Source organism: Ruditapes philippinarum, unplaced genomic scaffold (genome assembly GCF_026571515.1).
Source record: "Ruditapes philippinarum isolate M1 unplaced genomic scaffold, ASM2657151v2 ctg6883_1_1_1_1, whole genome shotgun sequence".
Lineage (NCBI taxonomy): Eukaryota > Metazoa > Mollusca > Bivalvia > Venerida > Veneridae > Ruditapes > Ruditapes philippinarum.
In genome coordinates, this window is record NW_026854136.1 from 20,959 (window position 1) to 37,473 (window position 16,515).

Sequence of the window (16,515 nt, forward strand, 5' to 3'; positions counted from 1 at the left end):
GATGACCGAGCGTGTTCAAACCCTGTAAGAGGTAAGCCGTTGTTTCTTTGAGCAAGAAACTTTACATTTATGGCTTAGTACTGGTTGGTTCCAGGAACGGATTCGAGAGTGTTTCAATAAGCTTACAGCAGCTGCTTTCAGCATAATCGAACTAAAATAAATTTGTATAAACTACAACAAGAAATATCTTAAAAGAAAAGAAAGACAATCGGCGTTAATTCAGCACGATTTGAAATATCGTCAAACCCATTTATGAAATAAATAATTCAATAAAGGTAGTGATTAACGATGTAAAATATACTTAAAGTTTTATATAGGTAAACGACAAATTTTGATTTATCCGAAAGACGAAAACACAACAATTAAACAATTTATCGCCCCGAAAGTCGAAGACACATCGACACGAATACTCGATAAATTAGCCAATTATCGTGTCCTCGACTTCCGAGGCGACATGACAAATACAGGGTGCCGATACGAAGATGTCTACCCGCCGACACGATAATTTTACAGAAAAAAATCTCATATCTTCGCGTATTAAAATATCGTTATTTCACCTAAAATATATTGTCTTGCGTCGGCGCCCTCAGAAGTCGAAGGCGAAGATACGATAAATGAGCATATTGCCGTGTTTACTTATTCAGATTTAAATGGTTCTTTAAATTAATTACAAAATATTATAAAAACATAAGAAATTTAATATCAAATTACATTTTTCTTGTTTAGGTAAAAATGTTTGAATTGTCATTTAAAATCGCATTATTCGAGACAAGAAATTACAAACCTGTTTCTGTGAAAGCTAGATACGTTTCATAATGTATCAATAATACTCGTAAAATAAACATTTGAAATTTGAATAACGATCTGAAAAGCAAATGTTGTCCGGGTAATATGTACAGACAAGCCTAATGTAATGAAATCACATGCTGTTGATTTACACACGTTAGATACCTCTTTAGATATTTAATTAAACGCAAGTATGATGATAATATTCAATCAGACAGCAAACCTTGGTCAAATTTTCAGTACGATAACTTGCATTCAAATCAAATACGAAACACACGGACAAAAAGCATTCGGATAGCTTTGTGCTCCGAGACAAATGTGCTCCTACATAGCTATCAAACAATTCTTGTTAAACTTAAACGAAAGAATAAAAGGAATGCCATCTCGGCAGGAAAATAAAACGATATACGAGAATCAAAGTATATTATTAAATAATAAACTTTTTTACATTTTCATTCCAAATTTACAGCTCTTCGTTTCTGTCACATTCCGTTAAAATATATAAAATACGATACATATAATAGATGTACCTATACAATGCATTACTAATTATACAAATTTACTTTATCTAATTTATTTTTTATTAATTCATAAACGGTAAATCATGTTGTAAATATATCTACAATACTTTGGTAAATTGTCAAAACAAGTTATTTAAAAATGTCTTTTTACTTATTATTTATTTATTTAAAATTTATGAATATTGTACGTTAAAAGAATTAAATGTTATTGAACATAATATTATGCTGATATTTTATGTAGGGTTTTAACTATTTAGTAATGATTTTCTGTATGTAACATTCACTCATAGGGAAACATATAAACATATTCCTTTTATACAGCTTTTTTGAAATAATTCTTTTTTTAAAATTCATTTAGATAATTTTATAGCTTGCTAGCATCAAATATGCAGCTTATTGTTTTTTCTTTTTATCAAAGTCACATGAAAGATTAATTTTGTATTCTTGATTATTGATGTACGGCAAGAAGATCCGAAAATATATAAGTCATCTTTTAGCAGAATAATAGTTTGATAAAGCAGAAAAAACGTTTTTCTCCTGCAATTAACAGGTACACATGTTTTCAAAAATATATCCAATGATGCTTATTAGAAGGAAATTCACATCTTTGATGTCAAATGTCTGAAATAAGAAAAAGAAAAGATTATATATTTTTTTAAATCATAAGATCTTTTACGAGAAAGTAATTGCAGCTTAAGATGGTCGGTTTATTTCGTAAGATTGGCTTCTCCCTAAGAATAACTTTTAAATGCCATTGGCATTTGGTGTTGCTAAAAAACAATCAATTATTTAAAATCTGAAGGATGTTTCGAGAAATCCATTTCAAAAGCTTGACAGAATTAAGGAGAAGAGCGTGTTTTTTGTTTGTTTTTTTTTTTTTTTAATTTTTTTTTTTTTATAACTTAACATGTCAACAGATTTTAAAATTGTATTTACCTTGTACTTTGGCTTTGTTGCTGCAAAATTTGCACTTGATCTTATTGTAACTATAACACAGAAAATAAAGTTAAAAACATCATTATATTATATGATATTACTCATTCCTTAAAGGAGCCGCAATTAACTTTGAAAAAAGTACTAATGGTTATGTACAAAAGAAATGCAATTTTGTTTTCAAATGGTACTAAACCTGAAACATGATTATGAAAGTGAGCAGGAGGGTTTTTCCATTATGCGGTTAAATGCTTCAGATTTTTTTAGAACTATTTGTTGGTCTGTGTCAGTTGTTGGTTGAATACAAAAATAATTTAAAGATACATCTAAATTAAACACTTCTTGCTATAATTGATATCAGAGTAAACCACATCTTGTAAAAGGTCTAAATATACATCATATTAACATCTTCTAGTTACAAAGTTGATATTTAAGAACTACTACTTGCATCTGTCAAAAGATAACATGGCACTACTTGCAAAATATGCAGACGTTCATATTCAACCTTTCTTGCATAAGTTACATATCTGAAGCGGCTTTCAGCTATTTAAATGATATACCTATTATTTTTAGATCAATTGTTTCACATAGTTGTCAAATCAAAAGAAGTAAAGTGTAAAATGAAATTTTCCGCCGATAAAAAAATAAACAGAAGGAAACCCCCTACCGCCCGCTTTAGTAAAGCGGTCCATGTTTTCGATCTTCTATTTTTAGAAACAAACATCACTTACGCACTATTAATAGCTGTCGTGACGCTGTTTTGGAGAAGGCTTAACAGTGATTCACTTTTCCAAGATAAAACTACTGAAATACTTAGTTTAAAACAACAAAGAATTGTTTTTCAAAAAAAGGCCAAAGGCCGCTTTAAAAATAATTTTACACTTCAAATAATTTGCCACATCTTGCAACAGTTAGCATCATTGATAATTATTTTACATCTTAATGCAGTCGTTACAAATTGAATATATTATTGGATATTATCTACCAACTTATTGCATTTACTACAAAATTATTCTTACAATAGAAATTAAATTATAAAACAACGAACCACTTCTTATAGCAGTTGATGAATCCCTTCTGACAACAACACCAACATAGAACAACAGCCGGTATACTAAAACTTAACAACACGACGATGATTGTTGACAACTTAGCAACCTCTCTCGAATCTTCGTACACACCTCTATCGTATCTGTTCGTGGTCGTTGTCGTTACAGCTACATAAAAATGAACAAAATATAATAGAAGTATAGATTAATAAGAAAAAATAGAACATAACAGAATATGATGTAAACAAAATCTAGAACATATTCTTTAGAAAAAATAACAAAATAAAAAGTGTAGAACAGAATAGAATATGATCTTTACAATAAACTTAAACTTACTCTATGAAAAAACAACTGAATAATCTTGACGAACAGAATAATACAAATTGTATAGAATAGATCAGACCATTTTCTACAAAAAAAATTAACAGGCGCGTACATTAGATTATTATAAATAGATCTGAACTGAAAAGAGAACAAAACGAAAATATATTAGTATGAGAAAAAGTCATTGCAGTAGTTCAGGGGTGAATGATCACGTGAATTTTGTTTACGGTAAAATTGATTTCCCGCTTATGGTCGCATCAATGACTGAAAGGGTAATTGCTTTAATTTCACAAAATCTTTCAATATTTGAATAAAGTTCATATACCATGTTATGATACATGCCAATTTCAATTTGATTTTTGCCAAAATAGCTTTTGTACTTTAACCGATGTACTGCTGGCAAAAATTGTTACTTTAGCAAAAAATTACGAATTATGAAATATGATATTTGGTTTATATAGACTTTGTTTTAGTTCGATTGTGTAGGAAACATCCAGTACTGCGCAAAGACTGTAAAGGTTCTTGCTAAATTAACAATGACGGGGTTTGAACTCATGACGCTAGCGGTCATTAGATTAAGTCCAACGCGTTGACCACTCGGTCATACCACCATTTATATATGATACTTATAATATTACCTGTGATAGTTATTGTTAAGTTTTTCGATTCAGCCATAGCCAATCCATCTGTTACAGTTATTACCAAGTTATAAACAGTAGGAGCATGAACTGACAAGTCCTCCGAAATATGTATAACTCCGGCTGAAAACAAACGCGGCAAGGCAAAAAGTTAAATTCAACAGAGTGTTATAATCATTATAACCACATATAGTGTTATGTTTCAAGCAACATAAGAATTGAAACAAAAATTAGATTAATGAGTGTTTTTTTCCACCAGCAGATGTCTTTATTTTTCTGTACTATGATTACCAGCTAAGACTGTAAACTGTTTTATTCAGTACGTTCTAAAAAGGATCAAATATAAAACAAAGGTGCTGTTAAATACTGCCATTCTGGAAAAAAGAGAAATTCCTTGGCAGGATTGAACTCTGAACAATGTGTGATTCCCTCAGAAGAAATACATGAAACAAAACAACAAAATTACATGAAATTGCAGACTTTGTCAATGAAGAAAGATAATAAAAAAGTGAAAGATCCCTCACAGCCCCTGACAAACCAAACACAAAAACCAAGTACACTGTAGATGAAATTGATTTGACCGAGTCCGCTCATAAGAGAAAATTGAAGAATGAATAAAAATAATTTGACAAAGTAATGTTTGTAAATGATTGGTTTAACGACTGTTTTCCTTTGATAAATAAAGAATATAGAATTTAATATAGAATGATAATAAACACCTTTACTTACTGCTTACTGAAATTGCAAATAGACAAGGATCTGTATCGCATGTCATTGAATAAGATAATGTGTCAGCGACATCAGTATCATTGGCCAGCACTGTGAAGATTATTGTTCCTATTTCTGAAGTCGATGATACAGTTGCGGTATCTAATGGATAAACAGATTATTAGCAATATATATGGAGATGCAATGTTTATGAAGCATAAATACCCTCTGAATAAGCATAGTAAAAAAGGAAGCAATATTTATTACACACTCAACTTATCATTTATATATTTTCATAACAAGCAAATGTGATTTCGTTGTCTGCATGAACACTTTCAAACTATGTTTTTGTTCCCATTTGGCTGTTATCAAAACGCAACATCTGCATATGCAATATAGCCGCGCAAGGCTTAGGCGGTGAAAAGGGCATATACCGTAATTCACTGTAACTAAACTTTCGGACCATTTTCAAAATATGATTCGAAACAGTCTTATGCCATAACTGTTTTCGACAGAAAGTAAACTGTCAATGACACTTTTGTGTAAATAATTCACTTCAGATACCTAGAAATCAATTGATGTATAGGTGATACAAATGGGTGATAAAAAGAGTCAAACGCACACATTAATATACCCGAAGAATTTGACACAATATCGTTTTTTGTATAAATAATATAAATATATACACACTCGCCTTTTCTTGTCCGTCGCATTCAGTGCTTTCGGCATTTTGACTGTATATGCCTGTTCTCTTCCAAATGATTCCAGGATCACAGGTTATAAAGGAATTTTTAAGCTCAAACTCAGTGCACAGGTATTTGATTGGTCAAAATCTGTCACAAAATGTTCAATGACCAATGAAAATCCTGAGATTTGAGACAGAGCTCAGAAAACTGTTTTATAACCTCGAGGCAAATTACGACTTTACTTGCATAAAAATAATATACACCGTAAAAAAACGTTCTTACTTGGTAAGTTAATGAATTCTGGCGGACCACTATTTGGTGTGATTTCTACAATATATGTACCAGTACTTGTAGTTTGGGCATCACTGCATGGAACTATTAACATGTATGTATTTATTGTAGCATAGTCGAAACCGGGATTTTCGTTGGTATAAATACCATAATCTGAGGAAAGAAATCAATAAAAGAATTCAAAATCAATCTGAAAAGAAATCCCATTAAGTAAAACTCATTACATGGAGAGAGAAAAAACACAATCCAGTGAAACAAACGTCATAATATTCTTCTTGAATTTATTTAATTTACGCAAATATATTTGTGTGAAGTATGTAATACGTTTATAATTAACAGTAGTTTTTGTTACATTCATACGAATAAATATATTAGAAATGTATGTTAAGAAAAACAGGAAGCATCATTAAAAAGATACTTATCGAGGTAAAGACCTTGTTTCACCGTGTAGAATATGTAAGATGTAGAAATGTTAGCATTGCTTACTAGTCATTTATCATTTTTAATTAGTGCTCAGTGTTGTGCACTAAGAGTAAAAACGTAAGCACTAATTATATTCAAATGATCATTACATTAACGCATAGTTAAAATTTCTTATATTCATACTTCATGAGGATTGCTATAGAGAATATATTATAGCTAGTTCCCAATGTTAACAATATTAAGCTCCTTTGATGAACATGGCAGCCATTTAGGGGGTCATTATAATAGTTCAATAAACATAATTTAATGGAATACTAGTGAGGAAAATATTATTAAAGCACTAATGTAAAAAAATGGGGTTTTATCAGCTAACGTTGAGATTATGAAAATGTGAGAGATTTTTTATCTAATCTTAAGCAAAAATAAAAAATTTGGAATGACCCTCGAAATGGCGACCAAGAAAAGATATGAATGCTATGAGAAAGACATCAATTATCATCAATTACCTGATGCATTAAGAGTGACACTAAATGAAGTTGATATTGGAAAAACAATCTCGAGCGAGCACGTAATGGGATCGTCTTCTGGGTCGGTGACATTCAAGATATGTAATAAAGTCTCTGCTGTCTGGCCTTCCCCAACGGTTAGTGGGTTTATAGGTGGATTTAGCGTTGGGCCCTATAGTTATAAAGGTATTATACGTGAAAATAACAGTGTTTTCATGAAAATTCATATTTCACAATGTATCATTTGATTTGACAGTCTTCGAAAGAAAATAAAAACATTACAGAGTACGTTATGACTGCCCATTCCGACAATGGCAAAAATGCAATATTTATGCGTGTCTTTGATGGTAGGTCTTTCGGGAAGGTCATTTCATTGAACACACTGAAAACAATAATGATTTTCGTATTGTGTTAATCTTTATTTTTATCGACCTAAATAAACGAGATAACTATAATTACATTTAATTTCATTCACTTTTTGGCATGATTTATTAAATTGTGTTTGGCCTTAAGTCATACCGACACTATAAAGGTCATATGACGACTTTCCAAGTTAACTGGTGAGGACATCTCCAAGCATTATTATAGGCACCATCAGGGGACTTGGATACTACCATGTAGACCTAAACTTAATTTAAAATTCCAAAGTCACTGATAAAAATAAAACTTAAACTAGGCACATGATATGAAACAACTCGGCAACGAAGGTCTAACTACTTTAATTACTTCATTGGTGATGACAACCGTCAATGTCCCGGCAGAGACGCTACCACATATGTCAATTACTTGAAACGTCAAAGAATCGACGACGGACACCGAGAAAATAGTGTTGGTGCTCAGTACATCTATAATAGAGCGATATGATCTACATAAAAGAAATAAGTAGATCTGAACTTTAGTCAGGTTCGATTGAATTATAAATGTCGCTTTACTACACCACATTGTATAACACTTTAAATTTTTGTTATATCTTTTGTTTATTTGTTCATATGTTTATACAAAATGCTTGTTTTGTAATCTGTAAATACAATGCCAGTAACAGTAGACGAAAAGAAATACATGTTCATTGTTTGGTTTTATTTAGCAAAATTTTGAAATATATTTTTTTAATTACTTGAGAATAAAATCAACGAAATAGCACTTTCGAACTATACGATCGTATGGAAATGGTTTTTATTCTATTCAAACAAACATACAATTTTAATTCAAAAGTTATTACAAATTAAATGTTAATTGCTGAAAAGGTATGAGCAATAATGTTTCATTACATACATACAAAGTGTTACTGGCTTATTTTAAAATATAAAGACAAGTCAAGAAGTCATTTAAATATTATTTTGATTTGTGAAATATTAAAGTTTGAAAATTAAAAAAGACTCACGTGTAACTTCATCAAAGGTATAGTTTGTGTTGTCCGATGTCATAGTTACAGATAAATTACCTATCTGGTCGACGTCAATGTCGTCAACGCTGACTGTAAAAATCGACGTTCCAACGGCAGTTGAAGCCGGAATGTTGACAGTGTCGGGCAAATTTGTGAAAAACGGCACACTGCCTGAGACATATAAAAGCAATTAGATATGTAAAATAAATAACCGATAGTAATTATTTGCTATTGTTCAAAATTATAAAAAAAACATAGGATTGTACAAGAATTATTAAGGATGGTTTACAATGTAACCCCTTGAAACATTGTGGGTTGATACACTTTGTGAGAAAATAGTTATTAAATAATTGTTTCCAGAGTGTTTTCGAAAATTCATGTATTTCGTTATGCAGATGACGACCTTGAAAGATTTTATCGGGGAAAAATATTATCTTCTTCATAACTATATCTGACGTGTATAGGATCATTTCTCAATTCTTTCCAAATAGATAAATCACAATGAAGCATCTGCGTTTCAAAAGGTGATAAAAAGAATATTTGCAAAAAATGTACTGTCAATTTACATCTCAGTATAGCAATAAATAACTATGAAAAACTTCTCAAGAGTTTTTGTTTGTAGATTTAAAACAAAACGACCCTGGATTAAAGGCCGTGTTATGAAGTGTAAAAAGATGAACGTTCCTTAAAATATTTTTGAGTCACGGAGAGTTTTCAAAAAACATTTTAGCTTCCTACTCAATCCGTAAAATTTATTTTATGTATTTTATTATGGAAATGAAAAGTTTACAAATAAATATTGTTTAAACTAAAACATTTTGCCAATGTTACACTTGCCGAATAAAACATGCGTTTATGCTAAACTACCAAAAACTATGCGAAATAAACACGCCTAAGTACTTAAGAACTTTAAGTATCATAAACACAAATTTTACTCAAAAGTTTAAAGAAATGGAATTGAAGAAAAAGATCTGTAAATAATATACTAAAGAAATATACCTTGAAAGCTATATGAATATCAAGAAATAAACCATTGAATTTTAAAGGCCAATTATGCATAAGAAATGCTGTTGTTTTTTATTTTTCAAAAGCTTTTTTTTGTCTTGTTAAAGTTTCCAAAAAGGTACTCATTGGCCATTTACATTAATCATATTTTGCTTCTGTTGCCTTTTGGCAATTAGTACATTTATACTGATTTTATATTTTGTACGGAAGCCAAAATACTATTTTTTTACGTTTTGCTACTAAAATGACAAATAATTCCACATTCAGTCCTACTGTCTACAGGTGATAAGTATCTTACATACTCTAAAATAATAATTTAAACGTTATAAAGCTCATGTTTGCCTTTTCTAAAGAACGAAATTTTATATTCATTACTGAGGTATAATGTGCCTTTAAAGATGAAATACCCTTACCACCCGAAACGTCCATTCTTATTGCATATTCTTTGCTTGTATCAGAAATGGCAGTAGTCCAGTCTTGCACATCGCCAACGCTTTTAGCGGTCAATTCCATCATCTTGCTTCCCTTTGAAAAAGAGGCTTTATAAGTTATTATATCTAATCCATTTGACCACCTGCAACAAAAAAATGTTGTATATAGATATTTATTGACTCAATTTTATTGAATAAGAATAAAATAACAACATTTTCTTTACCAATAAACACGTCTTCTTTTATCTAAACAATTCACATCCCTTTACAAAACATAACTCATATTTGCTTGTTTATTTATATTCTATTTCAGAATTGAATTAAATGCTTTGTAAGTGCTTATTTTTTTATACCTGTCATATACATTTATTTCTTTCCCGCTTTAAATAAAGTTAATTTTTATTTAAGATATTTGTATACTACATGCAGTAGTATGAAAACGGTAATTACCTGTATACTGAATGTATTTATAATTTCAATATAATCATCTTCTAAATACACACATTCTTACTGACATTTAAAACCATAAATCTGCTGAAACAGAAGCTGATAACCTTTGCCCACCAAGTATAGAGCAATGTCATCCAGTATATCCGTGCAGTTTGACTAGGCTCTATAAATATCACGGTAGCTCATTTTGTATTTGACATTAAAATCAAATTAAAGCAGCATACTACCAAATTTATACTGATTTTCAAGCAAAAATAAATAAAATGTATTTAAAAAAGTAAAATATTTGCAGGTGAACATAGAAAGTAGTTTATAAATATATTGCAAACGACACATAAAATCTAAGATTATTTCTATAAATAGGTTAGATTATGCAAAAAAGGCTCTTACTGTGCTAGTCACGTGATAAATACAGCAAAATGAGTCATTAATTGCGTATAACATGTAAATTATTTCTTTAATTTTAATATTTTATATTTTTCCTAATATATCAGGACAATTTTTCTCAAAGTTGATATTCTTGAAGTATTTTGGCTTTGGTTAGATGCGTGCAGTTTTAAACATAGATTGCAATAATCCAAATTCATAGCTGTGTATAACAAATAGTCAGCAGATTAAGAATTTAATTATGTAGGAAGACCACAGAACATACCAGCCGAAAACATCACCAGCTAACACTGTAAATCGGTCACCCAGTGGGACACTGAAGCTCTGCTCTCCGTCTATACCTAATATTACAAAATCAAAAGTATGGTACAAAATAACAAGTCAGTTTATTATATACTTACAAATGAAATATTGAGAAATATTGATGAAACAAAATGCGTATTTCATTTTTTCCGTATTTTCACTGAAAAAAATTATTTTTCACTGCAGTGAAACATATTTTCCATGTTATTGCTGGACTCGTTCAATCACTTCTATATAACCATATCCCCATATTTTTTCCACCCCATAGAGAAGAATAAGTTTAATTGTTTCATAAAAAAGATCTATTTGGATATCATTTAATAAACTAAGTCGATTCAGTTTCTTTTTAAGCTATACATTGCTCTAGTAGCGTGTAATGCTATGTGCTTTTTAGCTTTAGTATATGATCCACTTTAACAAAATAAGACACGTATATACTTGTACTCCGTTACAATCGTTATTCAAGATAATGTTGTAGTTTTGTTGTGGTCTTTAAGAAAACACTACACTATTAGATTTAGATGCATCTACAGTAAGTTTCCATGTTAACAATAATTGTCATACACATGTAATGAGTTTTGAAAATCTTAAACTGATTCAGATAGAATAACAGCATCGTCAGCGTAAAGTGATATAAATATAATATAAAAATCACGAATTTCGCCTGCGTTTTGGTCATTCTGTACCGTGATTCCCATAGTGTCATTACTATTTGCAAATTAATCGCTGAGATAATTCAAAAACATTGAAAAAAGTAGAGGGTACAAAGTAGAGAAAAAAGAATCCCTAAAAAAGTCCAAAACAACAAAATTGAAAATGTTGCAGGCTCGGTTTGATTTAGCCTGTTCATGGACGGTACTATCAAGTGCAAACTACCATCCACGCCCCCTAGCGGTCTCTTCTTGACGTACACCTATGATACTAAGGACAAAATTTGAAACTTAAAAATTAATTCTGACACATGATTTAATGTTATAATACATATTTTTAATGAGATTTAAACATTTTTCGGTTATTTTAAGGTTAAAGAGTTTTGCCAAAGACCATTTCTCCAGACTGTATCAACGGCTTACTTGGGGTCGATGAAAGCAAAATATAATTTATTTGTACTGTTAATAACGTAATACGAAAATTTGGTCTGTGGTTGAAACCTCTTCCAGAACCCTGCTTGACTATTATTTATTATATTATTTCCATCTGTATAAGTAGTATGCCTATTATTTAATATACTGGTAAAAAGTTTTCCTCAACAACTAAGAAGAATTGGTCTATAATTTTCAGGTTTACTAGCATCACCTTCGTTTTATATATTGGATTTATTATCTCAATAGTCCATATTTCAAAGACTAAATTGAAAAATTTGAAATACGTTTCTATCATTGAATTATATGAGTATTTTATTTGATCGTTAACTATTTGGTCTAACCCACATGCTTTATTATTTTTCAACATCTTTACTGCTTTATCAATCTCTTTAAATGTTATAGGACCATTTGTAGATTTGTTTTGGTTTAATTGCTCATTCTATTCTAGATCAAATGTAGTATTGTCATTAATTGTTCGATCATTTGACAAATTCACCTTTCTGAAAAAATCATACATTTCATCCATACTTGCTCCGGTTTTGTATTGACAGTTATTATTACGACGTAACTGCCAATATTTCCTAGGGTGTTTGATTTTCAATTTGCGAAATTTATCAATGTTTCTATTCAATGTTAATTTTCAAACGAACGCATAATATGCTTTTTTCTTTAAGATTATATTTGTTATCGTCAGTATTTCTTAATTTATATAAATATTTCGCTCTATGAAATTTTCTTCTTGCTTTCCTACACTGATTTCCAAACTAAGAGCTATTGTTATCTATTACTTTATTGTTGTTTTTTTACTTTGTACTCAGACGTTAGTGGGGGAGATATTTGTAAGTAAATCATTTGCATTTTGTTGATTAGCTTTCAAAATGTCAAGCTTTTCATTTAATTTCTCTACACTACAAGATTTATGTCAAATTATGTAAATGTCTTCACGTTTTTTATTGTCCCATAATTTAATACATGGTTCAGTGTTATTAACATGTTCATCAATTTCAATTCGGTTAGTATTCAATGTTTAAATAATAGGATTATGAACATCTGATAAAATGGGACAAAAATCATTTACAGTTAGATCGAGTACACTTTTAAACCTATTTGAATTATATGTAAAATAATCGGCAGAACTGGTACCTTTACAAGTAGTACTTCCGGTATAATCGCCAGAAGTTCGACCATTTAATATATATATAATATGTTATTTAAATGTAAAAAAATCAAGAAAATCTATAACTATAACAGTTACTATGTTTTTCGGAGTTATGGAGTTATTACGTAATATCTTAACATTTTGACGTATTTGCTTAACATTTTGTGCAGTATGAATTTACTCAGTATCAAAATCATCGCAAAGAACGTTTAAGTTAAAGAAGATGCCTGTTACATTGCCTTTTCAACCTACTTTAGTCTGTACCATTCATTTATGTTAGACATGGTCTTTGTTTCTTGTAAAAATTGTTTCTATCGTGTGTTTGTGTATTACACAGTCTATCAACAATGTTTTTCCGGGTTTTATTTACTTATTGAAAACCTTTTTTTTGTAAAGATTGTTAATACCTTGCTACAACTCGTGTTTAAATTTGATTAAAAATTATTTCGAAGATGAAAGTCGGAATTTGGTATTCTGTATGTATGTTTTTGCTTTTAATATCTATGATGTTGTTTTATTTGTATGTTTTATAACTTAAATGAATAACGTTCTATAGGTTAATATGAAATTTTTGCTGACTTAAATTCCATAAATGCTACTCAGGTGCGTGCTGTGAAATAAATGAGACGTTTGAAATCTTTTATTTACAATTGCACACTTGAGCACGCGATAATTATTTCTTGATCAGGCTATAGCAATAACGTGGCTACGCGATATGTATTACGTGCACACACAATAGTATTACGTGCTCATTTGATGAGTATTTCGTACGCGTGTGCTCGTAGACATTAGAGTTGATAGCTGTCGGGTTGCCACGTAATAGCTTTAAATAGTAGTTGTTTCTGTCCTCTTTATGATGTCACTATCAAAGCGACATCTATAGATTTTGACGTTAAACTTGGTGTCGTTCTTGATGTTCTGTATTTTTATCTACAATGTATGTTTACATTGTTTATTAATCAGATTCACTCACTGACTGTTACCGAGTTCTGCCCAATCAGACGGTAAGAAGAAGCCGTCTCATGTCTCCAAACCTGAAAGTAAACCGTCCTAGATCCAGCTACTCCTTGAAAGACTGCCTCCCATCCGGACACGATTCCACAACAGTCAATCGTATAGACTGCACCATCTAACATGTATCCATAGTCTAAAATACAATTACATATATATAAACATTCAAATCATTTTTTTATATACAGGGTGTCCCAAAAGTAAGGTAACACTTTGAAATCTCAATATTTTTGCTTTATATTCGACTATTTAAATGAACAATTCACCATGTTAAAGGGTAAACAATGAAGATGTCATTTCTGAAATAACATATTTTTCAAAATGGCACGATTGACGCCAGATCATCGTTTTTGTGTTGAAAAAATATTACGAAAATAAAAGTGTTACTGATGTTTTTTTTTAAGTATCAATTTAAGAAATCTACTGCGAGCAGAAAAAAACATTTACAAAATTGTGAGCAAGTTTGAACAGTTCGGATGGGGTTGCTGATGTTTCCCGAAATGGGGGCCCGACAAAAAAAGCAGAACCCAAATAAAAAATGAGTTCTAAAAACTCCGCTGAAAGTTTTTTCTTCTGAACGGGTATTTAAAAAAACCGTCTAAACCAACCAAAATTTTTAAATTTAAATTGAAAACTTCCATAAAAAAATTAAATCATGAAGAAATTACCCTTTTTGCCCAAAAGTGGAGTTTTGGGACTTTTCCCGCTGGGCCCGTGATGAAGACGCATTTCCCCAAGGTTGGGGGTTTTAGAAACCCGAGTCGCATTTTTCCTGCTGTCGGGCCATTTTTTGGGAAAAGAAAACGTGGGGTTTTGGGGAAAAATAAAACACTACATTTTTTCCCACTGTTTGGCCCATTGGCAGGGTTGAAAAATAAAAATTTTTGGTTGCCATGTCATCCAAAGGGGTTGATCGGCCTTTTTTTGTTTAACGCACAGTCAATTCTTAGCGTTCTGCCCCTTTTTTGGGGAAAAAAGGGGTTTAATGCCTGCTCTAAATAAGCAATCCGAGAATATCACAAGAACGGGTCGGGGGACAAAAAACCCGCTCGACTATTCAAAGGGGCTTGTTTTTAAGTTTTTTTATCGAAAAAATCATTCTTTATTATTTTTTAAAATGCAAAAAATTTGTCCCAAAAAAGCAAAACCCTTTCAGTGTAATGTAGTACCAGTTACAAGAAAAACCTTTACAAAAAATTTTCCCAAAAACCGAAAAAGGGGCTTAATTATAAAAAAAAAATCAAAAATTAAAGGGGAACTTGTGCCAATCATGTGAATAACCACAGAAACAAGTTTGAATTTCAATCCTTCCCTTATCCCTTCAGTAGTTATGGAGATACCAGTTTTAACACGCAAAAACTTAACCAAGGATTTCCTAAATCGAAAAAGGGCATAATTATGCAAAGAAGCAAATCAGAGTTATGGAACTTGTGCCAATCATGTTAGATAATTACAGAAAACAACTGTGTGTATTTTCAGTGTTTTTGTTTGTTTTTTTTTTTTAATTTAAAAGTTAACAGTTGTTTTTTGGGATAAGTTTGTTTTTTATTTTTTCGGGTACATGTCAAATTTTTGAATGTATTAGATAACTTTTAAAAATTTTTTAACCCAATGATTGAAAGGGGTTTCCCTTTTTTGGGGGGAAACACCCTGAAATAAGGGTCTAATTTAAACCCCCAGTTTTTTAAAAACTATGGGGGAAAACCCATCTTTTTCGTTGATTAAATTACAGTCATTCATTAAAATTGTGACTATCTTTTCGTAATGGTTTGGAAAGGGGTTTCAGTTTAAATTTCATCAAAAATGGTTTAAAAATTTTTTCATTTTTTTTAAATAAAATGATTTTACAGACCAAAAGACCCCATCGGAAAGGCGTAACGAGTTGCTTTGTACGGGACGCCCGGAGATGCAAATCTTTATTTTTCAAACTCAGAAACTATCCCTCCCTAAAAATTTCAACGCGTAGGGAATGGCCCTAAGAAAATTATAATTTTTGATGTCACAAATATCATTTTAAAATATAACCGCGAAAAAAATTTAACAGGGCGTATAATGATTTTAATGCCCATTCAAAACAAAAAAAACCCAAATTTTTTTCCCAAAAAAAATTTTTAACCCAAAAATGTTTGGATATTCATAAAAAAAATTTAAAGGTCAAAAATTAAATCAAATATTCGCAAATGATTAAAATTGGGTATTTTCCCAAATTTTTGAGTAAAGTTTTATCATCTTTATCTTGTGGGTTTTTTTCCCCCAAAAAATGTGGCGCCGCATTTTGTGAAATTTTAAAAAATTAAATTTAAGCAGCTTTTTTTTAGGGGTTATGTTATTTGGCAAATTTAAAGGTTTTCTTTTCTATGTTTTAAAAAACAAACATTCATTTTTTTGGGAAATCCCCAATTTTATGTATATTTTGAAAAAATAATTTTTCATTG

The 16,515-nt window shown here is 30.5% G+C and overlaps 1 protein-coding gene across 1 annotated transcript; it reads right to left on the bottom strand.

Annotated features, from left to right (window-relative positions):
- Positions 1–1,508: 1,508 nt before the first annotated feature.
- On the bottom strand, positions 1,509–14,809 carry LOC132739075 (protocadherin-like wing polarity protein stan). Its single transcript, XM_060726725.1, has 13 exons — positions 14,749–14,809; positions 14,043–14,216; positions 10,788–10,863; positions 9,668–9,828; positions 8,247–8,420; positions 7,592–7,710; positions 6,866–7,037; positions 5,928–6,089; positions 4,981–5,121; positions 4,252–4,374; positions 3,289–3,457; positions 2,244–2,293; positions 1,509–1,928 (listed from the first exon to the last, which is right to left on the bottom strand). The coding sequence occupies exons 1-13, from the start codon at positions 14,807–14,809 to the stop codon at positions 1,921–1,923; spliced, it is 1,590 nt and encodes a 529-aa protein (XP_060582708.1). The 3' UTR covers positions 1,509–1,920.
- Positions 14,810–16,515: the final 1,706 nt, after the last annotated feature.